This window comes from Alexandromys fortis, unplaced genomic scaffold, assembly GCF_014885135.2.
Source record: "Alexandromys fortis isolate MF-2015 unplaced genomic scaffold, M_Fortis_MF-2015_v1.1 scaffold_27, whole genome shotgun sequence".
Taxonomy (NCBI): domain Eukaryota; kingdom Metazoa; phylum Chordata; class Mammalia; order Rodentia; family Cricetidae; genus Alexandromys; species Alexandromys fortis.
In genome coordinates, this window is record NW_026067952.1 from 3015726 (window position 1) to 3040319 (window position 24594).

A 24594-nucleotide genomic window follows, 5' to 3' on the forward strand; every position below is an offset into this window, starting at 1 on the left:
AGATGTGGTAGGGAGTGGTCACAGAGGCAACTGCCCCAAGACCCTCACACACTCTTGGGGAAGTTTCTGTATTTCCTTTTACAAATGAAACAAGGCAGCAACAGGGTCAGTGTGGGGCTGGGAAGGCATGGGCCTATTTACAAGGGATTTGGTGAATCTGGGGGAGTGAGCAGGGAGGGGGAACCCTGGCAGAGCCATAATATTCCTATGTCCCTGGCAGCCCAAGTCCTGCTGCCACCCCAAGGGAGTGCCCTGGGGCCTGCTCAGCTCTGAGGACTGAGTTCCAGCAGTCTATAACAGCACCCCTGGGGCTCCTCCTCCCCGCAGGATATGTTAAGTGGGGTGAGACTCTCGACTAGGGCCCTGCTCCCGGCCCGAGTCCCGGTCCTTGGCCTCTGAGGAGGATGATGAGGAAGAGCTGGAGCCATGGCTGCGACCCGACTGCTTGTAGGCAGTGGTGAGCTCCTGCAGCCGCTCTGGCGTCGGCTCCCATTTGGCAAAGCCGGGGTCGTTCTGCAGGAAGAGCACGGCCGTGTTGTGGACAGCCTTGTAGTGCATTTCCTCCCTGTGGGCAAAGGCAGCTGTTCAGGAGAGGGCACAGACTGGCCTGCTCAAGCCTGCCAGCCTGACCTGCCTTCCTTCCCCTGCTGCCCGGGCACCTACTTCTTGCAGATGTGCTGGGAGCCACTGCGGTACTCGTGCTCAAAGGCAGGCAAGATCAGCTGGTGGCGTTTGAAGCGGCTCTGCTCCATTCGGGTGAGCGCTGGTGTGGGGGGATCCCGCCACTCAGGGATGAACACAATGAAGGACAAGGGCTCTGGTGAGCTCTCCAGCAGTTTCTGTGGGAGGGAGAGTATGGGGTGGAGATGAGGTTCTTCCCTGGAGGGCAGTTGGCAATTTTGCCTGCCTCGTCAGTTGGCAGCACACCTACCTCAAAGTGAGAGACCATAGCATCCATGAGCTCCTCGCAGAACGGAGGGTTGGCCTCAAAGGAACCACTCAGCGGGGCGAAGTCCAGGCAGGGCCTACAGAAGGTGAGCATTGTAGTCTACCGGCATCGTCCCTCACACATACTGCCCCCAACTCCAGACAGCCACAATGAAGAGATGACCACAGTCAGGCCAGAGGCCAATATTCACCCTAATTGTGCTAGGGCAAAGAAGTGACCATGTCCCTCAAATAGGTTACAGAGGCTAGGTGTGTGAGCCTGTATCCACTAAGTTGAAGAAATGGAGTTCAGGGCCACCCCAGCAGAAGCCACACCCAGGGCTTCCCCAGCTCATGAGCACAAGGCTCTCACCTTCCGTTGAACACTTTCTTCCTACCGTTTACCTGGATATCCTGTGCTCCTCACCCTGATACTTTTGAGGTCTGTCTTAATCTTCTCATCCCTCAGTGCCAGGGTCCCTAATCTAAACCTAAGCCAGGGCTGGAGAGATGGCTCAGTGGTTAAGAGCATTGCCTGCTCTTCCAAAGATCCTGAGTTCAATTTCCGGCAACCACATGGTGGCTCACAACCATCTGTAATGAGGTCTGGTGCCCTCTTCTGGCCTGCAGACATATACACAGACAGAATATTGTATGCATAATAAATAAATATTTAAAAAAATAAAAAATAAATAAACCTAAGCCAGTTCACAGAAAAGTCCACAGGCCAGCCTTAGGTAGTGTCTGTTTAATGTCTGCCCATGAAGCCAGAAAAGTGGAAGCTCCAGAGCTGTTTCAGCATGTCAGAGGTCACACAGTAGATAGTGTACACACACAGGAAATACTGAGAACAAGCTATCTTCAAGATTGCCTGATTCCAAAGCCCTAAGCATTAAGAAGCAACTGGCTTGGATGGGACCTGTGTGCTAGCGGACATCTTTATGGGCAGAAGGAGCCCAGCAACCCCTGGATCTCACCCGCGGGAGCCAAAGTAGCCATCTGTGTCCGGGAAGGCAGAACAGTACTGACGGAAGTAGCAGTTGAGGGGTGAGGCGAAGCACTCGAAACTGACGCCAAAGAGTCGGTGGAGGGCCTCGAAGACATGTACAGGCAGTGATCCCTGCAGGCCAGTCCCCTCATAGAGGCCCACGCCAAACATCATCTACAGATTAGCCTTAGTCAGTGTGAGGCTCGTCCCCCTGCTCCTTTCCAAGGGAGCCCTCCCCGGCCCTAGATCTGTACCTGGTATCGACGGAGAAGACACCAGACTCGAGGCAGGAACCTCTCAAAGGCAGAGTCATCAACACAGCTATAGCGATACAGGAGCCACTGTGTGACAGAAAGGAAGGGATTCAGCAGGGATCTCATGGCCTCATCACTGGGAGCTGCTGAGGAGTATGGTCAAGGAAGTAGGAAAGCCTTTCCAGCTCTCACCAGTTTGCTGAAGTAGCTGCGGCTGACCTTGACCATCTCTCCCTTATACCGGATGCAGACCACACTATTCTCCATGTGCATCTCCACACTAGGCATGGGGGGTGCAGACACAGCCAGACGAATTGGGTAGCAGTACACCAGGCGGGGTTCCAACTCTGAGGCCTCCACCTCCTCTGTGGGCAGGAAGGACAGTGAGGGGCTGTTCAGCTCTAGACGGGGCTCACATCCATTGTGCTAGTGCTTACATGGGTCAGGAAATTGAAACGGTTTCCATCACAAAGGAAACAAAGCCATTAAAAAAGCCTCCAGGCAACTGGCATTAACTGGTGACCTGTATCAACACACCCAGCACTGAAGCAGATTCCCAATGCCCTCAGCCTGCCAGACAAATTGGAGGTATGAAAACAGTGGCCTTTGTCTGGATAGTTAAGTTTACTCATATAGGGATCTTTGAGACCTGTGCAGGTTTTTTTCCTTCCTTCCTTCCTCTCAACACTCACATTGTCACGGCAGGTATTATTACACTTGGGTCTGGGGAAAGCAAAGGTTTAAGGAATGGATTTGACCCAGGTCTGCTTAACTAACCAGCCCATTTTTCATCAACTTCTGGCTCTTCCTTTCTCATTGATTAATTTCCCAGGGGAGTACTAACACCCCAGAGCCAAAAGACAGCAAATTCTACCCAACATTACTCCAAGAAATAGGTTCTCCCAAATCAGCACAGCCTCACACAGCCTCACATGTTCTTCAAGCAGGGCCTAGGACAGACTAGATGGCATTACAGCCGGCTCCCCATCTGGGCCCTACCTGGGATGTTGTTTTCCTTGAGGATGGCAAGGTGCTTCTCTCGGATCCGTTTAACATACTCCAGGGAGATGTGGTAGATCTTGCTACAGATGCCTTCCACAGAGTCCTTGGCTGCAGCAGAGACATGGGGCCCACACTGCCTCCGCAGATGCTCCAGGCGGTCCTGGAGAAAAGCCCTGGTCAGGACACTGGTGGCAAAAGGGCCTCGTTGGGGCTGGCAGGTAGAACTCTTGTGGGGCTATTGGATCCCAGATGTCCCAGTTTTGAAAGTGGCTCTACTGTTTACTAGCCATGTTGCTTGAACTTCTCTGAATCTTGTTCCTATCAAGGGAATTGAAGCTAGCAAATAGGACATTGTGACAAGTCAGTGCCATTCCCTGATCCACCAAGCCCCTGTCATGTAAGCATCTAATGAATGGCTGCAGTTTTGTTGCAGTTAACGTTGGCAGAACCCAAGATAATCAGTGGGGAGAGAGGGCAAGCCAGGCAGGACCACCAGCATTCGCCTTCCATTGGGAGGGCTGCTACAGCACAGGAAACTGGATTGGTGTGGACTTAGGGTTGTGCCTTTAAATTCTTGTTAAAAGAATTATACCTGTGAAACTGCATTGTGAGAACAAGTCACTCTGGCCGGGAGTGTACCTGTCTTTGTCACCACATGTCAAGTACACTTAATGTTGTGATTGTAAACAAGTCTGAAAACGGTCCTGAAAAGAGTACCCAGTACAAATGCTGATGGAGTTAGAAAAGTGACAGGCAGGGGCCAGAGAATGGAAGGGCTGTGTATACCCTAAGAGTAGGAATTGACTCCAATAGTGACTGGCTGTTTTTTAATATTTATGTGTACACATATAAGCGTTTTACCATCAGTTACTTCTGTATACCAAATGCATGCCTAATGCTCACAGAAGCCACAAGAGGGCATCAGATCCTTTATAATGAAAGTTATAGGTACAGCCCCATGTAGGTGCTGGAATTGGACCTCAATCCATTGGAAGAGCAGCCAATGCTCTTAACTGTTGAGCCATCTCTCCAACCCCCTAAAAGTGGCTTTTAATTGTAATATGGATACACACAAGAAAAGACAGACTGTTCTCACAGATCTACTGAGGTGACATGTTGAACACTCATCAGGTTGAAAAGACAGCTGTTTGCCTCTGAGCTTGAGAGAAAGCTAGGGGCCTTGAGCATCTCTGAAATGATCCTGGGTCTGATGAGCATCAAGGTCTGCCACACTGCACACAGGCTGCTGTGGAGGCCAGCCTCACCCTGGGGCCCTCTCACCATGTAGTCCTCTTTGGAGGCTGAGTGGTCCTTCCGAAGCCAGCTGAAGGTATCTTCCACATTCCACTTGACCACCTTCCTGCTGTCAGGGGATGCACTCCTGCAGGTTGGTGGCAAGAGAAAGTCTGTATTTTGTGCAGGGCCCAACTGTTAGGTGTCTGCTCCTCTCCTCCTCTTCCTACTTTGCTACCATCTTAGGTACTAGCCTCTAGGCTTACCACCCATCTGTCTTTGGCAGCATTGACAAGCCTGTGAGCATTAGCCAGACGTATTGCCCCCCCCCCACCCCATTTTGATTGTGCTGGGTAGTGAAAGCCAAACCTGGACTCAATGAGCCGCCTGGCAGCCTCTGCATATTTAAAGAGCAGCCGTTTGGCTTCCTCCCGGAACTTGATTCGGGATAACCTGAGTTAGAAAATAGGCAAGAATTAGGGCCCTCCTACATGTGACCTGGCACAAAGACCAACCAGCTGAGCTGTGGCATTATACCTGATGGGAATGTCATTCATAATTTCACGAAACATGGAAGGTGACACAACTGGTTCACAGTTGCTTGGCAACAGGGGGTCAGATCCTTTGTCTACAACTTTGCGCTCCAGCATCCAACGATTGAAAGATTCTCGGGGTGGCTCAATGCCTGTGGGACAAGAAAGCTGCTAAGAACCTGGAGGGTCCAGCGGGGTCCACTGAGACAGGAAAAGACACAGTCATAAGAGTTTGTCATGTGCTTACTTCCTAGACTTCATTTCCTAGACTCTATTCTGAGAATCAGAATACCAAAGACAGGGTCTGGTAATACAGCCCAGACTAGCCTGGAATTTGAAATCCTGCCTGAGCCTCTTGAGAGCTGGGAGGTATGGGCGCCACACATGCTTTCTCTAAGAATTTTGTCCCCAACTTACAGCTATGGGAACTGCAGACAAGTTGAGAAACACACTCAGCATCAGAGCTGGGACCCCAACAAATCTTTTCCTATAGCATACAGAACCACTAGGCCCCCTTGCCACCCAAACCCAAGTTGAAGCCAAGGGGAGGCTGCAGAGCCCTCACCCTCCCGCTGCTGGCACAGCTCCCGGTAGTGCTGGCGTAGCTTCAGGATGAGCTGAGAGCGGAGCAGCTCGACCTCAGGGTGTGGGGGCAGGACCTCTGAAGGGCCCCTGTGCTTGATGACAGCATTGGTCTGGATGTCCAGGTCCCAGTACACCCTAGGGCACAGACAGGAGTAGTGAAGATGGCCTGCCCACTACTACCATACCACACAGTCCTGGGCAAGCTGCCCATCAGCAATGTACATATCCAAGCCAACCAATAGGTACTCACTCAGTGGGTCGGAGGAGAGCTGCTTGCTGTTTATCTTCAGTAGATGCACCCCAAATCTTTAGTGTTGGGGTTCCTGGGATGCTGGGGGAACTGGGCACCGACTGGCTTGTAGGTGTCATAGGTATTTCAATCTGAAGGAAAAGAAACCAGAAGGCTTCAAGTCCAAAGTCTGCAACCAGGCCCAGCAGCTGTACTTAGGACTCCCTCCTGACCCAGCCCTTGCCCTTGCAGGGAGCTTCTGGCCACACACCCAAAATAACCACGTACCGACCAGGTCCTAGGAATCCCAGACACTCACCTTGGGTTTCTTTACACCATTGCCACTTGGCTGCTCCTCCGAGAGCTGCCGCTTTCTGGGCTTGTTCTCCACTGGGGGAGTTTCCACCAAGCTTGAGTCTTGGGGCAGGGGGGTTGCATTCAGCCCCAAAGGGTCCGACTGGCAGAGAGAAAACAGCGGAATTGCAAACAGCCAGTGGCTTAGGAGCCCCAACAGTTCAAATTCTTGTTTTCCCACCCTTCTCTGGCTCCTTACGGAAGCCAAAGGCCTGGAATGCAGATGAAGAACCTTGGACTCCACTCCTGCCTGCTACCTGCAGCTGTGGCCAGGGGTGACTCCTTCCTAATGCCCTCACCTTCAGAAAGGCTATGTTAACCCCACTTCACCACTGACATTGTGACACAAATCAGTGAGTGGCTTGCTACACTGTGTGGCATTAGATTAGTGCCTTAAGAACAAAATGGAAATCAAGAACCAAGAAAAGTCAGGGAATGTTATTTTTCAGACAAGCAAGGCTCTGCATGGCCTTGGGCCAGTCACTTCCCTTTGAACCTCAGTGTCCTCTCCTACAAAATGAAGAGGCCCCTGCCTGACTATGTATAGAGGGCTCCAAGAGCTGAGGTTCCTACCAGACAGCCTGTGGTTATACTCTTAGAACATCCTTCCCCTCCCACTTAGCTAGCTTCACCTTAAACCCTGATTCTCAGAGGAGTTCAATCCCTATGGATTTCAGTATATTCTTTAAATAAGTCCACAACTGGAATCCTACTCTCTGCCACGGAATGAACATACCGCAAAGACAGGGAACTCTGTCTTGCTGACGCCTACCTCTTCGCATGCTGCCCAATGTTTGGCATGCTACACTAATAATCTGCCCCCATCTCTCCTGTTTGATTGCAAGGTTTTTGAAGACAGGAACTGTCTTCCTTGACATTTTATCTGCAGGTATCAGCACAGGGCTAGACACCTAGTTGTCTGAGATACATTTGTGGAAGGCCAGAGGTCTGCTCTGACCCTTGACCCAAGTCGGCACTCACAAGCACATCGTGCTGGCCCAGCACAGGCATCTCCCACAGGGACTGGTTCGTGAATCGGTTGAAGTAGTAGGGGCGGCTCTCCCTCCGGCTCCAGCACTTCTCCCAGCCTGCATGTACCAGCTCCTCTGCAAACAAGAGTATGACCCAGACAGTCAGGGCTGCGCACAGCACTCCGCTATCCTACTAGCCCATACCACTCCCTCCAGTACCTGGGAGGTCCTGTATCAGGCGCACTGGCTTTGGAGAACAGGGCTGGCTCTGATTGGAGGTGCCTGGAGAGTGACTTAGGAGGGATGCTTCCTCCCGGGGGCTGCCGTGATTCTCATTGGCCATCTCAGCAGCCGCGCGGGACCTGTCACAGAGGACCAAGAGTGTCATGTCCATCCTACTCACTAATTACAGCCTAGGGCTCGCTCTGGTGACTTATCTACAGTCTTGTCCTGGACAGCCAGCCAACTAGTGCCACAGGAGCAGTGAGACTGAAGTTTCTGTCCCTCAACTGTAAGATAGGGTGCCCACCTAGCCAAATCCTTCCCCTTAATGGTCTGGCTTGCCCTTGGGCTCCCAGCCTCCAGGGAGGCTCTCTCCGCCCCGCCTCCTCCCTCCCCCACACAGATTTGGTGGACACAGCTCTTCCACAGCGTCACTGAAAGTGCATCAGAGGGGCTGGGAAGACAGCTGAGTGGTTAAGAGCACTGCACTAACTGCTCTTCCAGAGGTCCTGAGTTCAATTCTCAGCAACCACATGGTGGCTCACAGCCATCTATGAGACCTGGTGCCCCCTTCTGGCTTGCAGGCATACATGGAAGGAATGCTGTACACATAATTTTTTTTTTTTTTAAAGTGCATCAGAGAGCTTAGATGGCTAGACCTACAGGGGGACTGTTTCCTCAGACTGGGTCCAGGGCATCGCTCTCCAGAGCTGAGGATACTACCTGTATCCAAAAGGAGCTCTACTAATCCTGCGAACATTTACAGAGCACAGAGTGGCCAACAAGAGGGTCTGCCTTTGAGAAGTCGCCCTACAATGACCAGTGCCTTCTCCTCTTGGGAAGACGGTAAAGTCAGTGGACCAGTGGGGAGGAAGCATGGACTCTGGTAGTAGTCTGTCACTAAGAAAACCAGTGTAACTGAAGGGGGTTCAGTCCTTCAGAAGCCCCACGTTAAACACTGAAGAAACCAGCTTCTTCAGATCTGTATTGCCCTCTACTCCCTCCCAGAGCACACCTGGCACAAGCCTCAAAGGCCAGGTACTTCCCAGTCTGGTCCTGGTACACACCTAGGGGCCGCCTGAGATCAGACTGATGATGCTCATGTTGTTTTTAGTATGTTACAAAACCCACAAGAAACCCTCACCCACAGTAAGACCACAAAGACTGATTGGAAGGTTTTCTTTGCATGCTCATCAGGATCCCTGACTGGTTGTTGACGACATCATAGGAATCATTGAACATTTATTTTATTGTACACCCAAAGACGTCTGTTAATTTGGAAAGGGAAAAATCAATAGTTACTTTATCTGTACAGTTTGGCAGATAAAAATTGCAGCGGCAACAGGACACGTGTAACAAGCGGGCCTTGATTACAGGAAGGTTTGGAATGGCTCCTTTGGGGCTGAGCCCATGGGTTTCAAGGCTGAATAAGGTCCCTTTTCTCTCACCCTCTGGGGTCTGCAACATGAGAGGGGTTTCTTCTCTGGCTGGACTGAACCCACGTCACAGGGTCCCACAGAAGCAGGGGGGCCCACAGGAAGGTGCAGCACAGGTAGATAGGCTGGTCAGCAGTGAGGTTGACAGGGACTCAGGGGACTCCGTGCATCAGCAGCTGGAGAGCAAATAGAAGACAAGAGTTATTGGCCTGAGAAGCCTCACTAGGCAGAGGCAACAGAAGAGGGACAAGGACACACTATGAGGGTCTGGAGGCTCAAGGAATCAAAGCTGTACTTTTCAGAGATCAAAGCCTGGTCCATATAGTAGTGTGACCCTGTCTAGACAAATATGCTCAAACAGATCCTTTTTTTGTTGTTGTTGTTGTTGTTTTTTTTTGGTTTTTCGAGACAGGGTTTCTCTGTAGCTTTGGAGCCTCTCCTGGAACTAGCTCTTATAGACCAGGCTGGCCTCAAACTCACAAAGATCTGTCTATCTCTGCCTCCCGAGTGCTGGGATTAAGGTGTGCACCACCACCACCAGCAACAGATTCTTTTTGTTGTTGAGGTTTTTTTTTTTCTTTATTGTTTGTTTTTTGAGACGGGGTTTCTCTGTGTAGCCCTGGCTATCCTGGAACTCCCCCTATAGACCAAGGCTGGCCTTGAACTCACAGAGCTCAACCTGCCTCTGCTTCTTGAGTGTGTGGATTAAAAGTGTGCACAACCATCACCTAGCTTTTTTTTTTTTCCAATCAATGTACTTCTCAAGCTTTCAACCAACAAAGGTTGCCTTCATAGGCCCTGAACCTAGTTTACCATAGAGCTCTAAACTTGATTTGATGCTTTTGTATCACCTTGAAGTTGGTCATTTGTTCTAAAGTGCTGAAGATGGAGCCCAGAACCTTGAACATGACAGGAAACTACTCTTTCATGCGCTACATCGCCAGCCCTTGGCTGAGACCACTGTGTGTATATATATATATATAGCTTGACAAATATATGAGGTACTGGGGATAGAGCCTAGATCCTTGGTCATGCTAGATAATTGTTCTGCCACTGAGCCACGCCTCTTTAGCTTTTGAGACAAAGTCTCAAAAAATGGACAACAATATCCTTGAACTTGATCTGTATAGTTCAAGAAGGTGTTGAATATATGATCATCCTTCCTTAGTCTCTGGGATGAACTGAGATTAGAGCCCGTACAACCAGGACTGGAAAAGGAAAAACCTTGCTTTCCAAGAAACCAAAGTCAGATCTGCGGTGCTGAGTGAGCACTTCAAAGAGCAATTCCACCTGCAATCCTGGAACTGACTTTTTTTTTTTCTTTTGTTCTTGGGTTAGAGGGGAACTCAAACTCCCTTTTGTAGCTGAGTATGACCTTGAACTCCCAGTCCGGCCTCTTTGACTTCCCAGGTACTAGGATTAGGCGAGGACCACCACGCTCAGTTTTTCCTTCTGAACTGGATTTGGCTTTGTTACCCAGACTGACCTTCAACCACTGCGCTCAAAACATCCTTCCCTTTCAGCCTTCCCATTAGGTGGGACACAGACACATGCCAAGGGGAATCAGGTTTTCATTTCCAACACTGAAGCCCCATATATTGCACAGCCAGCTGTGCCAACCAAAGTGTCTGTAGACCATAGAACAGGGAACAAAGCATACGGAAGATTTGGGGCACTATCTCAAGTCACCCACAACTAGTAAAAGACACACTTTGAAAACATTATAAAACATTATAAAAACAAAACCATGCAAACACATATGGCACATCTCATTCACCTTTATTGAAAACTGTTTATCTCAGAAAATGTGACAGAATGCGCCTGGTAGATGCATTTGTTAGAGAAGGCAGAAGCAGCCCAGCCCGATGCCACCCAAGTGGGATCACCGCAGCACTTCCCACAGCAGCTGTTACCAGACTCATCTAGGGCAGATTGCTGTACCCCACCACACCTGTTAGGAGTGAGAAATGGGGAAGGGAGCTACCAAACAATTGGTAACTTTAGGACAGGGTCTCACACAGCTGAGACTGGCCTTAAAGGCCTAATCATCCTGCCGGTATCTCCAAGGGTTGAGACTACAGGCCTACTGCCCTGGGTCGTCCTAGCCTGCCTCCGTCTCTTAAAAGTGCTACATTTCCAGGTCTGTGCCATCAACCCTCAACAAGACTGTCATTTTTAAACACGCCACAAGTGGGACTGGGAGACAAGATGACTAATTCTTTCACTTTGCGAGGCTTGAAAGTTTTATCAGCTTAGAATCTGCTAAGGGCTAATGGTGAAACTACGTAGTACAGTAACGGGGGCGCGCGCGCACACACACGCACTAATAATTAAAAATTAAACGAGCCGGGTATGGAGGCAAACGCCTTTAATCCCAGCACTCGAGAGGCAAAGGCAGGAGGATTTCTGTGAGCTCGAGGCCAGCCTGATCTATATACTTGAGCTGCAAGACAGCCAAAGCTACACAAGAGAGATCCTGTCTCTTAAAAATAAGAAACGAAATAAATCCGCTTAGATGGGTGCAAAAGGTCTCCCGCCCAAAGCACCAGACCCACCAAGTTCCAGGCCGGGCTGTCACCCCGACTTCTAAGGCAAAACCACTTGACCCATAGGTTACTGGTTCCCTTAGCCGCTGCCTTCCGGACTCCCACGCACACCAAAGTCGGAAAAGCGCAGCGCAGTCTACACACAAACAACTGCATCTGTGCACCAGCGGAACCCGGGAGAGCCAAAGTATTCGATTCCGGGATTGGAGGAAGGTGGGGCAGCACTTTCTAGTGGACCAATCAGAATGCTCCGGCTCCAGCGGGCGGAGCCACGGGCCCTGCGCAATGCGCATACGCGCACGCAGGGCCTGCCTCAGCGCGCTCCCGCGCATCCCTCCCCCACAGCTCAGCGGGGGCGGGGTGTTTGGCGCGCGCGCGCCGGCCCATCTCCGGGCTCCGCCCCCCGCCCTGCCGCGCGCTCCCGCCCCCGGGCTGAGGCGACTCAGAGTCGGAGCCCGACACAAAGGCGGTGGCGACGGCGGCAGCGGCAGCAGCGGAGGGACCCTCGAGGCCGCTCCGTCCGCGCTCTCCGGGCCCACTGCTCTCACCCCAGCCAGCGGCCCTGCTGCCCACCCGCGGCTCTAAGATGGCGGCGACGATAGAGACCGGCCGAGCGGCAACCCCGAGCGGGAAGCGCCGGGGGGACCTCCGCTGTCCTGCTTCGGACTCCCGGACCATGGCGCGGCTCGCGGCGGGACCATGGCTTCCTGGGGCTCTTACCTGCCCGAAATGGACTCAAGGGGATGCGGCTACACGTTCTGCTCGACCGCCCGTTTTGCCGCCTCCGCCTCGCCCTCCCCAGCGCCGCTGCCGCCATCTTGTGTCCCGGGCCGGGACTCCGCGCTGCGCATGCGTCGGTACCGCCTCTGAGGGACCTCGCCGGGGCCGCGCCGCCATCTTGAGTGTGGCAATGTCGGCCGGTTCCCCGGACCTTGATTGCTTTCGACCCCCTCCCCATCTTCCCTGTTGTCCCGTATGGTCCGAAGGTGGGGGGGAGACAGCTTTGCTTTTCTTGGGATGTAGGCGGAAAGGAATGAATCCATACGCACGCCCTGCCTCAGTTTCCCTGCAGATCACACTCGGAGGGACCGAGGATCTACTTGGACTCTCGTTTGGAATCTTCTGGGGGCTCGGGCTCAGTTGCAGAGGCGGAGTGGTGACGTCGGCCCTGCCGGCACCTGGGTCCCAGCCTCCTCGGGGCCTCTGTCCCCCGAGGGGTCCTGCGGTGTTTTCTCTGTTTGCTCAGAGGCCAGATGGTGTGCAAAACGAACCTTCTCCCGTTAGCAACCTGTTCACAAGTTGCTCTTGAGTAACCTAGCAGTCTAAGGAGCAATGGAACGGTTACGCTGTAGTTGTGAAGGCTCCACGGTTTAGTTTAGCCGGGCACGCGATTGCTAGGAACCCTTACCCGGCCCCTGGCCGGAATTAGGCTGCTAGCTCCACCCACTTGTGGCCTCCCTAGGACGCTATCGCCCAGTCAAGGTAACTTGAAAGGAGGACAAGTTTGCCACCTGCTGCTCGACCTGCGCAGCAGATGCCCGAGCTGGTCGTCCTCTGAAATCCATGACTGATGACGCTGGCTGCCTCTAGTTCTGAAGTGGGATGTTAGGAGGTCAGGAAAAATGGCGACCAACAGTATAAGCTAGTAAGAAAGGGTTTTTTTTTTTCCTTTTGAGGCAGGGTCTCACTGTGTAGACCAGAATAGCCTCAAAATCCGTCTGCCTCCTGAATGCTGGGATTAAGACACGCATCACCATGCCTCACCAGTCACCTTTTTCTTTTTTTTTTAAGGTGATATGCACTGCCAGCACTTGGGGAGGTGGAGTCATCTCTGGCTACATTGCAGGTTCAAAGCTGCGCTACATGAGACTTTATCCAAGCATAAGTGCTAGCAGCTGGGCCTTTGGCTCACACCTCTAATCCCAGCATTTAGGAGACAGACAGAAGGATCACCACTAGTTTGAAGTCAGCAGGACTACAAGAGTGAAATTTTGCCTCAAAAAGAAAAATTTTAAAAAGGGTTTTGTTGTGGTGTGTAGCTCAATAATAGCGAATTTTCCATGTCCCTCACCCAGTCCCAGTAAAATATATATATTTGTGATGGCGGTGGGGCTCGGCTCCTTTTAATCCCAACACTCCGGTCTCCCTGGCAAGTTCCAGTGCAGTCAGAGGTGCGTACTGAGGTCCTGTCTCAAACAAAAAGTAGATGGAGTCAAGAGTAAACACCTGAACCCCCAACACTACTCTAGCACTGGAAAAGCTGATGTGGGGATTCTGACTCCTAGGTCAGCCTAGTTTATATCCCTATACAAAACAAGCAAAACCAGAGTAGCACACAAGAGCTGGCCATGGTGGTCCTTACCTGTCGATCCAGATACTAGGAAAGCTGAATGAGGAAGTAGCTGGATGTCATCTGAAGAATAAGCATGCGTACAGAAACAGTCATTGCATAAAGTGGACAATGGGTTGGCCACACCCAGGCCAGTTTCCAACTCACCAAGTAGAAGATAGCACCGGTGATGCTCTTCGACTTTTCTAACAGTCCTTGCACAGCTGTGCTGCCTCAACATTAGCCATTTTAAGGCCAGCTTGAGCTATAGAAGCAACCTTGTGTCTTGTCCATCTGCCCCCCATTCTGTGTATCCTGAGTACTGTCAATTTCTTCCCCCACATGTGGCTGAGCACCAGGTAGCCTCCCTGAATTCTCTCCCCCCTCTACCTCCAGTTCATCCTCTTCTGTGGTCTCAGAATGTTCTATGCTTACTAGGTATGTATCCACTCTTCACCTGTGTGGTACAGGACTGTCTAGCCAAATTGCTTCCATCTTCAGGAGCTTTTTTTGGGGGGGGGGTCTTTTTTTAGGGTTTCTCTGTGTCACAGCCCTGACTGTCCTAGAACTAGCTCCTCAGACCAGGCTGGCCTAGATCTCCCAAAGATCCTCTGCCTTCTGAGTGCTGGGATTAAAGGTGTGCACCACCCCCTGGCCAGCATCTTAAGGAATTTGCTTCACAGTTTGAGCCTGCAAACTGCTTCCCTCATGGAAACTGGTGGGGAGAAGCCTGGGACTCTCACCTGAGTGAGTATCCAGGCAGCTGCCATTGCAATTCTGCACTGATTGCATGAGGTCTTAGGGGGAGGGGCTAGAGGATATCGATGGGGAAGAATGAGGAAGGGGTTCCACCTATGCAGCCATTGGGGAGCCATCATTTCTTGGTGCAGAGCTTCCACTTTAAGATCACCTCTAATTTTAGACCTGTTCTTCTGTAGGTATACCTAATAAATGCATTGCTGTCCCCCCCACACACACCTGAGGGGGTAGGGATCTTTGGTGGAGTCTGGGTGCTGCTGGGACATTGGGATTGGGGTGACCATTGTATGCATCTTTCTCAGGAGAGGGATTTAGCAGGAGCTCATTAGACTCCCACAGGATGCTGACCCTTGCTCCCTATCTGCCTCCATACCCAGCACTGCTGACAGTACTTGTTTGGTGACCATAAGACAGGCCACACAGTGTGAAAAGCTTAGTGACTCCTTTAGGCATCCCTCTTCTATTACAGGTTCTGGCTTCTGGGGAAATGTGGAAGTGGTTCCCTTGGGAAAACCAAGAAAAACATGAGCTGTGTGCTAAGACCCTGTAGTTTTTTTTTTAATGTTCTGTGACTATAACCCCCCCCCCCCCGCCAAGATGCTGGGGATCAAACCTAGGGACCCATACTCCTGGGAGAAACACTGAAGTACACCCTCAACCACTGAGACTTGGGGCAGAAGAAATGGTTGCTTTTCTAGAGGATCTGAGTTAGTTCCTAGCACCCAGGTCTGGTTGTTCACAAACACCTGTACCTCCAACTCCCAGGGATCTGATGCACTCCCCTGGCTTCTGCAGTCCACACACAAAATTTAATCTTTCAAAAAGTCCATTTTGTTGATAAATAGCAAAGATCACGCCTGTGAACTCAGTAAGTATAGGAGGAGGATCAGGAGTTCAAGGTCAGTCTTGGCCCCAGAGCAATTTCAAGACCAGCCAGGGCTACAAGAGACCTTGTCTCAAGACCAGTGAGATGGATCAAACCCCTAAAACCAGCTTTAAAAACCTTATAAGCCAGGTGTTGTGACACATACCTTTAATCCTGTCACTTGGGAGAGTAATAAGTGGATGAGTTTGAGGCCAACCTGGTTTACATAATTCCATGACAGCCAAGGACGATGTAGCAAGACCCTGTCTTACAAAACAAAACATCTGTATGAAAGGTGCTGGTTTTGCAGTTAATATCACTTGCTGTTCTTCCAGAAGACCCAGGTTGGATTCCCAGTATCACAACAGCAGCTTACAGACACCTGTAACTGGTTCAGGGGATTATTTAACACCTCTTCTGGCCACCATGGGCATTAGGCACACATGTGGTGCATAAACATACATGAAAACAAAACACGCAAAAAAAAAAAGTTAAACAGGTTAGCATAGGCAGTGGTGGTGCATACCTTTAATCCCAGCATTTAGAAAGCAAAGGCAAGCAGATCTCTCTCAGTTCAAGGTCAGACTGGTCTGCAGAGTGAGTTCCAGGACAGTTGGGTTTGCACAGAGAAACCCTGTCCTGAAAAAGGAAAAACAAAACAAAAAACCTGGGGTTTGAGTGATAGCTCATCAGTTAAGAGCATTGGCTGCTCTTGCGGAGGACCAGGGTTCAATTGCTAGCATCCACATGGCAACTCACAACTGTAACTCCCTTTCTGGGGGAATCCTGTACCTACATACAGATCATACATGCAGGCAAAACACAAATTCATGTTTTTTAAATTTTTTAATGATTTGTTTATTTTTGTTGTATGTCTATTGGGTGTTTTGCCTGCATATACATCTGTATGAGGGTGTCAGATCCCCTGGAACTGGAGTTAGACAGTTGTGAGCTGCCATGTGGGTACTGGGAGTTGAACCCAGGTCCACTGCAAGAGCAGCCAGTGCTCTAACCAATGAGCCATCTCTCCAGCCCCGCATGTTTTTGTTTTTTAAAAAAGCCTGTATGAAAGGCCTGGTGTGGAATGTTTAACTATGTAAGTTGTGTTGCAGTTGTTTATGTAAAGAAGTGTTGTTTTGCCTTGCCTGCCCAAAGTACCTGATTAATAAAAAGCTGGAGAGTCAATAGGCAGAGGAGGGATAGGTGGTACTGGTGAACAGAGAGAATAAGTAGGAAGAGGAATCTAGGTTCAAGAGGAGAGGATGAGGGAGACTCGGGATAGGCAGCCAACAGCTAGCCATACATGGACGAAACAGGAAAAGTAGGACAAACAGTGAACAGTGAAAAGCCCCGAAGCAAAACATAGAGAAACAGGTTAAAATAAGTTATAAGAGCTAGTAGGACAAGCATAAACTAAGGCTGAGCATTCATAACTAATAAAGCTCCATGTCACAATTTGGGAGCTGGTTGGTGGCACAGAGAGAAAACCTGCTAGAGCCCAGGGAGGTGGCACCTTTAATCCTAGCATTTGGAGGCAGTGGCAGGCAGATCTGAGTTCCAGCCTGGCCAGGGCCACAGTGAGACATTATAAAAATAAAAAGTGACATCTGTAATCCCAGCAGGTGACCAGGAGAGGAACTGGAGTACAGGGCCTCAAACCTGGGCCCCCTGGAAGAACAAGTGATTTTAACTGCTGAACTAGCCCCTTTCATAGAGGACATAGCCCCTGGCTGTCCTGGAACTTAGAATGTTAGCCAGGTTGTTTTTACACACACACAGCAGGGGAGACAGCTCCGCAGGTAAAAATGCTGTTACACAAGTCTGAGGAACTGAGTTCAATTCCCAGAACCCATGGAAATGGTGGCAGGAGAGAGCTGACTGGACAGAGTTGTCTGACCTCTATACATGGGCCCACACATATATAAGAGAATAAATTAAAAAATAGCTTGTATGAAAAAAGCCATACTTGCTCACGTTCCCATGCATTTTAACCTTGTTCTCTGTCACTGCAGTAAGAGCCCCTGAGAGGAACAAGATTTCATCCTGCCTCCTAGGTCCCAGCAATGGCGGGAGGGAGGCTCCAGCAGGATCCAACTCTGGCTGCAGCGCTCTGGGACCCTGTTTTGTGGTTTCAATTACACTGAGGCAGTTTCCAAAGCAAGTAGAGGGCAGGCTTCTTCTGCCCTGGAGTGAGGTTTCTAAAGGGAGTGGCTCTCTGGCCATTCTGGGATCACATAAGAGAAGCCCTTTTAGCCCAGAATAGACTAGGGAAAGGGGTGTCTCCATGTGTCTTCCTGGCCCTGAGTGATGTGGTGGGAGGGCCCCGTCGTTTCTCCATTTGACTAGGCAGGATATGTGTTGAACTTGTACTAGGGCCTTGGGAACAAGCAATAAATAAGACAGGCTTTGTGTTCAGGGAGCCCCCACAGAGCCATGGGGGAAGCAGGCACATAAACAATCCCTCTGTGTAGGGAGATAAGGCTGCAAGAGGATACCAGGCCAGTGAGTGTGCCAAGGAACCTTGAAAGGAGATGACAATGGAGAAGTTTCCAGGTAGCCAAGGAAAGAGGACAGCCTGTACCAGGACTGGAAGGTATGGCGGGGCTTGGTGAGCTTAGAGCACAGGCCAGTTATAGCACAAGAGAATGGGAGAGGGGCAGGCCTTACCAGGGCCTGGGTTTGAAATGCTGTGGCCTACTAACACCTCCCCGTACTTGGAAGACACTAGTGGCAGTCCTCCACCCGCCACTATATCCCTGACAATGCCCATTTTTCTACTTCGGCCAGAAGCCAACATGTTTACACCCAGAAGGACTGAGTCTGCAGATTTAAACACCACACTTCTCCAAAAGGGGAGCCCCAGTGACAGCTAGCAACTCCTAAAACTCTGAGATCACGAAAAACTACGTGCTAGAGAGGCAGGAGAGGAGGCCTCCTGCTGAGCGATCATAGCTGAAGGGTTCCTGGACACTTGAATTCTAAGACCAGAGGGCTCAACCCTAGCTGGAAAAACTTTTAAAAGCTTTGTTAATTGCTGTTTGAAGGAGCTGACTTGCACTGAAACTCACTTGTTTCAAACACGTCTGTGTATTTGTGTCTCAGACGTGCACACCAGTGCTTTCAGCAACTTCACATTGTGCAACCGTCACAGTCCAGTGTGCACAGGGATGTGGGGGCCGGAGGACAGCCTCCAGTGCCAACCTTCCTCAGGTGCTGGCCTTTTCTTTCTTTTCTTTTTCTTTTTGCCACAGGTTCCCTCTCTAGCTTAACATTTAGGTTGGGCTGGGTAGCTGGTGAGCCTCAGGAATCTACCTGTCCCTGCCTTGCAAATGCCTGGATTACAGACATATTCTAGGGATCAAACTTATACTTTCAAGGGCAGAACTTTACCAAATGAGTCATCTTCCCAGATCCCCAGGGTTTTTAATTTTTCAATACAAGTATAGTGCATTGAGCACATCTGCCAGTTCCCTTGGCTCTCCTGGAATCCTTCCCGTAAGCCCCTTTGTTCTTAGAGGCAGTTGAGACAGGGTTTCTCTGTGTAGCCCTGGCTGTCCTGGAACTCACTCTGTAGACCAGGCTGGCTCAAACTCACAGAGATCTGCCTGCCTCTGCCTCCCGAGTGCTGGAATCAAACGCATATGCCACCACTGCCTGGCTTCAATTCCACTTTCTTTCTCCCTTTCCCCCATTCATTAGCCATCTCTAACATCACATACACGGCATGATTTCATGTAACTGTACACAGTCTAGACCAAACTGACTTTTAGCTTACTTCCTCTGCTTCTCAAGTGCAAGGATTAGAGGTTTGCCCTCCACATAAGTAAGAGAAAACATACGATATTTGTCTCTTCGTCCAGTATCTTCAGTTGCATCCATTTTCCTGCAAACAACATAATTTCTTTATGGCTAAAACCAAAATCTGTCGTGAGCTGCACACTTCTTTGTCTAGTCCTCTGTTGACAGACACCCAGCCTTGTTCCTTTCCTGGTTTACTTTTTTTTTTTTTTTAAGATTTATTTATTTATTATAGAATGATCTACCTGCATGTATGCCTGCTCGCCAGAAGAGAGCATTGGATCTCATTACAGATGGTTGTGAGCCACCATGTGGGTGCTAGGAACTGAACTCAGTACCTCTGGAAGAGCAGCCAGTGCTCTCAACCGCTGAGCCACCTCTCCAGTCCCAACTGGTTTACTTTTTTTGTCATGATAAATGGCATAGCCAAAACAATTTGGGGAGAAAAGGGTTTATTTGGCTTATGGGTTATATTCCGTTATGAGGGAAGCCAAAGCAGGAGCGATGGAAGAGCCCTGCTTCCTGGTTTGTTCTCCACGCCTGCTCAGTCTGCTTTTGCACATCTGCTCCTTGAGCTGAGGACTAAACTCAAGGCCTCATCCTTGCTGGACAAGCGTTCTACCACAGCTCTAAATCCCCAATCCCTTAGCTGTCTTTTTTTTTTAAGATTATTTCTATTTAGGGGGGCACACCTTTAATCCCAGCACTAGTGGAGGCAGAGGCAGGTGGATTTCTGTGAGTTTGAGGCCAACCTGTTTTGCAGAGCGAGTTCGAGGACAACCAGGGCTACACAGAGAAACCCTGTCTCAAAAAAAAAAAGGGGGGGGGGCTGGAGAGATGGCTCAGAGGTTAAGAGCATTACCTGTTCTTCCAAAGGTCCTGAGTTCAATTCCCAGCAACCACATGGTGGCTCACAACCATCTGTAATGGGGGTCTGGTGCCCTCTTCTGGCCAGCAGGAATACAGAATATTGTATACATAATAAATAAATAAATATTTTAAAAAAAGCAAACCAACAGAAAGATGATTTTATATGTATGAGTGCTTTGCCTACATGTATGTATACGCACCATATGTTCATCTGGTGCCTGAAAAGCCGGAAGGGGACATTGGAGCCCCTGAAACTGGGGTTATAGATGGTAGTGAGCCACTATGTGGATGCTGGGAACTGAAGCCAGGTCCTCTGCAAGAGCAGCAAATGCTCTAACTGGCTGAGCCATCTCTCCAGTCCCAGCTTGCTGCCTTACACAACCCAGGACCGCCTGCCCAAGGACAGCACCACGCACAGTGGGCTGAATCCTCCTGCATCAATTAACAACCAGAAAATTCCCTACAGACATTGCCACAGCTCACTCTGACAGCAGCCACTCCTCAACAGAGGTTCCTCTTTGCGGCAACCCCAGTCTGAGCATGGTCCCATAGCTCTTGTGACAGGCTACGCTAAAAACTGGTAACGCAATTTTTCTGTGACATGCTGACCTGGAATGCCCAGGAATGGCATTGCTGGGTCCTATACTGAGTGGGACCCTACAGGTGTCGTGCAGGGAAACAAACTTCAAGGGGAGAATGAAAAGTCACTTCAGATTGACTTTGTTAACCTGGATCAAACCTTCTCGAGAGTCTGATGCCAGGCAGTTCATTCCCAAGAAATTTAAACACAGTATAATTTGGGAAAAGTTTCCTGGTGTAATACAATCCCCAGTGCAAAAGAAAGAACAATTACACTGAAACTCGACTCGGGGTACATGTCATTTCTTCCGAGAAGATGGGTTCTAGAGATAGGTTACCTGTACTCGCTTAAGGTCCTAAGCTAGGTCTGCCTAGTTTCTGTTATACAGGTAGGGTAGAGGTCATTTGGGCACAGCCACCAGTGCAGAAGAAAGGACAATTAATTACATTGAAACTCGACTCAGGGTACATGTCATTTCTTCCGAGAAGATGGGTTCTAGAGATAGGCTACCTGTACTCGAGTAAGGCCCTAAGGTAGGTCTGTCTGGTTTCTGTCATACAGGTAGGGTAGAGGTCATTTGGGCTATTAGCCACTTCTGGTCCTGGGTGTGGGAGCTTGGGAGAGTCCCTGGCTATACAGATAATGTAAAGGTCACTTAGACTACTGGGTATTTCTGGTCCTGGTTGTGGGAGCTTGGGGAGCCCATGGCTGTAAGGGTCATTTAAAGATTACTAGCCACTTCCAGGCCTGGCTGGAGGAGATTGATATGGCCTGGCCCAACAGAGAACACAGATCACCAGGCTATAATTACTTCCAATTCCCAGATTTCTGGATGGAGAACAGGTTTTACCTCTTTCCCATTGAAAAGATAGCCCTGCCTGCTTAGCATTCTTGTTTTCTCTGGAGCTCTGTTCCTCCTGTGCTCTCAACACCACGTAAAGGTTCGCCTGTGTTGCTTGCTCTCTCTCTCTTCCCCCTCTCTCCCCCTCTCCTCTCTCTCATTTTGGGTGTATGTGTTTGTCTGTACATTCAACTGTGTATGGATGCACACCTGTGTGTGAATGTGGAAATCAGAGGTTGACATTGGGTATCAACCTTGATCACTCTTCACTTGATCCTTGAGGCAGGATCTCTCGCTGAAAGGGAGCCACTGATTTGACTGACGGAGCCAGTCTAGCAAGCCAGGTGGTTCTGAGGATCCAAACTTCTGAACTCTGGTCCACTTTGCTTAGAAAGCAAGCATTTCATCCACTGAGCCATCTCCCCAGCCCTCTATTTTTTGGTGGTTGTTGTTTCTTGAGGCAAGATCTTGCTATATTGCTCTGGCTGGCCTGAAACTCAATATGGACACTAACCTGGCCTCTTATAAAACTCTCCCTGTCTCTGCCTCCTGAGTACTCAGATTAAAGACTGAATACCACCATGTCATCCCCCTGCCTCAGCCTCCCAAATGCCAGGAGTATACTTACTACTGTATTAAGTTTTTGTCAGCTTGACACAAGCCAGACTCATCAGAGAGGAGGGAACCTATAAGATTCTGTGGGACATTTTCTTAATTATTGGTGCCACCCCTGGGCTGGTTGTCCTGGGTTACAGAAGAAAGCAGGCTGAGCAAGCCAGTTAGCCCCACTTCTCCATGGCCTATCAGCTCCTGCCTCCTGTTTTGAGTTCCTGTCCTGACTTTCTTTGGTGATGGACAATGATATGAAGTGTAAACCAAATAGATCCTTTCCTACACAACTTGCTCTTTGGTCATGGTGTTTCACTGCAGCAACAGAAACCCAAAGACAATCACTTTGTTTTCCTATTTCCTCCCCCCCCCCCTTGAGACAGGATCTTCCTGTATTATAGCTCTGACTGCCCTTGAATGCCCCAGATAGACCAGGCCAGCATTCAGTCCTTCTACCTCTGCCTCCCAAGTGCTGGGATTACAGGCTTGCACCACCACACCGGCTTCTCCACTTAGGATAATGAATGATGCTATGAACATCCACACATTTCCCTTTGTTAGTGAGCAAGGTTTAGGGAGAAGAGCCTCGTGTAGTAAATACACCTTAATGTCAGGAAACTGCAGAGCCGGTCCCTGAAGCAGCCAAGCTGTTAGGTATTTTCTCTTAGACGAGCCTCTCCGCTGGCGCAAATAATCCCAATCAGACAGAATCAAACAGAATTAAAGATGCCCATGTTTAATGGAGTATTCCTGGGAGGCCCTGGAAAACAGAGATAAGGGGAGACCATGTGTTCATTCTCTGGGAGGCAGTTTAAATAGCATGTGGGAGTGGTCCCAACCTTCCCTGGGGCGGGGTCACCATTGGTGAGCTTTCTTGACCCTCCCTGGGAAGGGGTCACCATTTGGTAGGCTTTCTTGGAGGTGGAGTTTGGACTAGGGGAGGGAGCTTATTCCAGAAGCTGGGGTGAAGCCCCCAGGCAAACAATCCACACTCTTTGTATAAAAGGGGATTTAGGGAGCTGAGGTGACACTTTTGACCAAACATTACAGACTTTTTGGATGAAGAGGTGCCAGCGAGCTGAGGTGAAGCCCCTCAACCAAACATTTTAGACTTCTTGGATAAAGGGGCGCCAGCTCAAGTCTGGTCGCTTCCTGCAGGCATGGGGTGATGTGGGAGAGGGGAGAGCTGAAAGTTGGTGGGCTCACACTCAGCGAGAGGTGTGACTGGAGCGGCATCCGGTTTACTGCCATCCTGGAGACCTCAGGCAGCTGTTTCCTGAGGGAGATGAGAAGGCAGGTGGCAACAGTAAGGGCCCAGGAGCTGGTGCAGGTGTTGGCGTTGTCTGGAGAGCACTTTGTAAACTGGTCTTGGCCCAGACAGCAGGAGTGACCTGTAAAATATGTTTAAAAATAGGTGGGGTTAAAATACGCTTTGGAGCCTGTCCTGGCACTAGCTCTGTAGACCAGGCTGGTCTCGAACTCACAAAGATCCGCCTGCCTCTGCCTCCCGAGTGCTGGGATTAAAGGCGTGCGCCACCATCCGCCCGGCCTCCAGACCTGGTTTTTGATATAGCAGCAGAACCTTCCCCCAGGAACCTGTAGGTATCTGTAAGACAACTAGAACAGATTTACATCTTGGAGTATGAACATTTTAGAAGACAAAAGAAATTAGAAACTCTTGAGCCTCTGAAGATACCCTGAAACCTGTTAGTTCTGGACTATGAGGCCTGTTAAAGAGGCACACCTGTCTGTATTTTAGTAGGAAACTTAACAAATGAAGTAATGAGCTGCTACCAGTACCTTAAATCATCAAATGCCAGTAGAAAGATCTAAGGGGATAAATGAGCAGACATGAGACAGCTTTTTTAGCAATGCAGGCAATCCCAAGTCTCTCCTTAGCCCCTGGAGAACACCAGCCTTAGAAACACGGCTTGCCATTTGCTGCTGAGTACAAGAGGCCCGAAGATTTTCCTGGGGGGAAGATTTAGTCTACCTGTCTTGGCAGGATGATATGATCAATTCCCCAGATGGCATCCAGGAAGCTGATGAGGTGGAGGCCACTTTTTGCTGTGCAGGTGACTTTGCCATATCCAAAGGCGAGCCTCAAGGCAGGTCTTCTGCAAACACCTATCTTCGTGGAGGAGCTATAGGATGCTGCAGGAGCTGGCATGTCTCTGTGTTAGAAGCTCTTTTGTTAAATGCCATTCTCTCAGCTCTGTAAGGCAGTTGTTAATTGGGTATCATTACCTGTTATATTTCAACTAGACATGTAAGCTAAATCTAGACACGTTAGGGAGCTGAGGTGATGCTTTCCACCAAACACTGTTTACATCCTGCCAACCAAAAGAGTTCTAGTCAGTTGAGTGTCGATAATCACGCCAGTGGTGGAGGCAGGAGAATCAGCTCCAGGACGTCCTTGACTACAAGTTGAATTCAAGGCCAGCTGAGTCACTGAAGAGCCTCTCAGATAAATGCCTACCTCTCTGTGAATCCAGTAAAGACAGGATCTTGGTCTTGCTTTGAGAAAAAAAAAAAAAAAAAAACATACCTACCTTCCTCCTTTCCTTGTTTATTTTTGGTCTGGGCTACATTTTGTTTTTTGCTGGTTTTTTGTTTGGTTTGGTTTGATTTTTTTTTTTTTTTTTTTTTTTTTTTTTTTTTTT

The 24594-nt window shown here is 49.7% G+C and overlaps 2 protein-coding genes across 4 annotated transcripts in view; both read right to left on the reverse strand.

Moving 5' to 3' along the window:
* Nucleotides 1-54: 54 nt before the first annotated feature.
* Nucleotides 55-14314, reverse strand: Pcif1 (phosphorylated CTD interacting factor 1). 3 transcript variants are annotated; one of them, XM_050150823.1, is made up of 17 exons: nucleotides 12001-14314; nucleotides 8747-8910; nucleotides 7296-7438; nucleotides 7087-7211; nucleotides 6071-6208; nucleotides 5773-5903; nucleotides 5503-5657; nucleotides 4942-5089; nucleotides 4774-4857; nucleotides 4453-4552; nucleotides 3169-3331; nucleotides 2362-2534; nucleotides 2170-2256; nucleotides 1905-2089; nucleotides 932-1025; nucleotides 664-839; nucleotides 55-565 (listed from the first exon to the last, which is right to left on the reverse strand). In XM_050150823.1, the coding sequence occupies exons 3-17, from the start codon at nucleotides 7417-7419 to the stop codon at nucleotides 334-336; spliced, it is 2115 nt and encodes a 704-aa protein (XP_050006780.1). In that variant the 5' UTR covers nucleotides 7420-7438; nucleotides 8747-8910; nucleotides 12001-14314; the 3' UTR covers nucleotides 55-333. The 3 variants fall into 3 exon arrangements, with proteins under 3 accessions (XP_050006780.1, XP_050006781.1, XP_050006778.1); XM_050150824.1 differs by lacking the exon at nucleotides 12001-14314 and adding an exon at nucleotides 11290-11425; XM_050150821.1 differs by lacking the exons at nucleotides 8747-8910; nucleotides 12001-14314 and having other exon boundaries at nucleotides 7296-7485.
* An 8383-nt stretch (nucleotides 14315-22697) lies between these two features.
* LOC126506887 (uncharacterized) overlaps nucleotides 22698-24594 on the reverse strand; it is a 7781-nt gene continuing 5884 nt past the window's right edge. The window contains exons 2-3 of the mRNA XM_050150837.1: nucleotides 23416-23537; nucleotides 22698-23322 (exon numbers count right to left, since the gene is read on the reverse strand). Of these exons, the coding sequence (XP_050006794.1) occupies nucleotides 22976-23322; nucleotides 23416-23537 (469 nt within the window). The 3' untranslated portion in view covers nucleotides 22698-22975. The remainder of the gene's footprint in view (nucleotides 23323-23415; nucleotides 23538-24594) is intronic.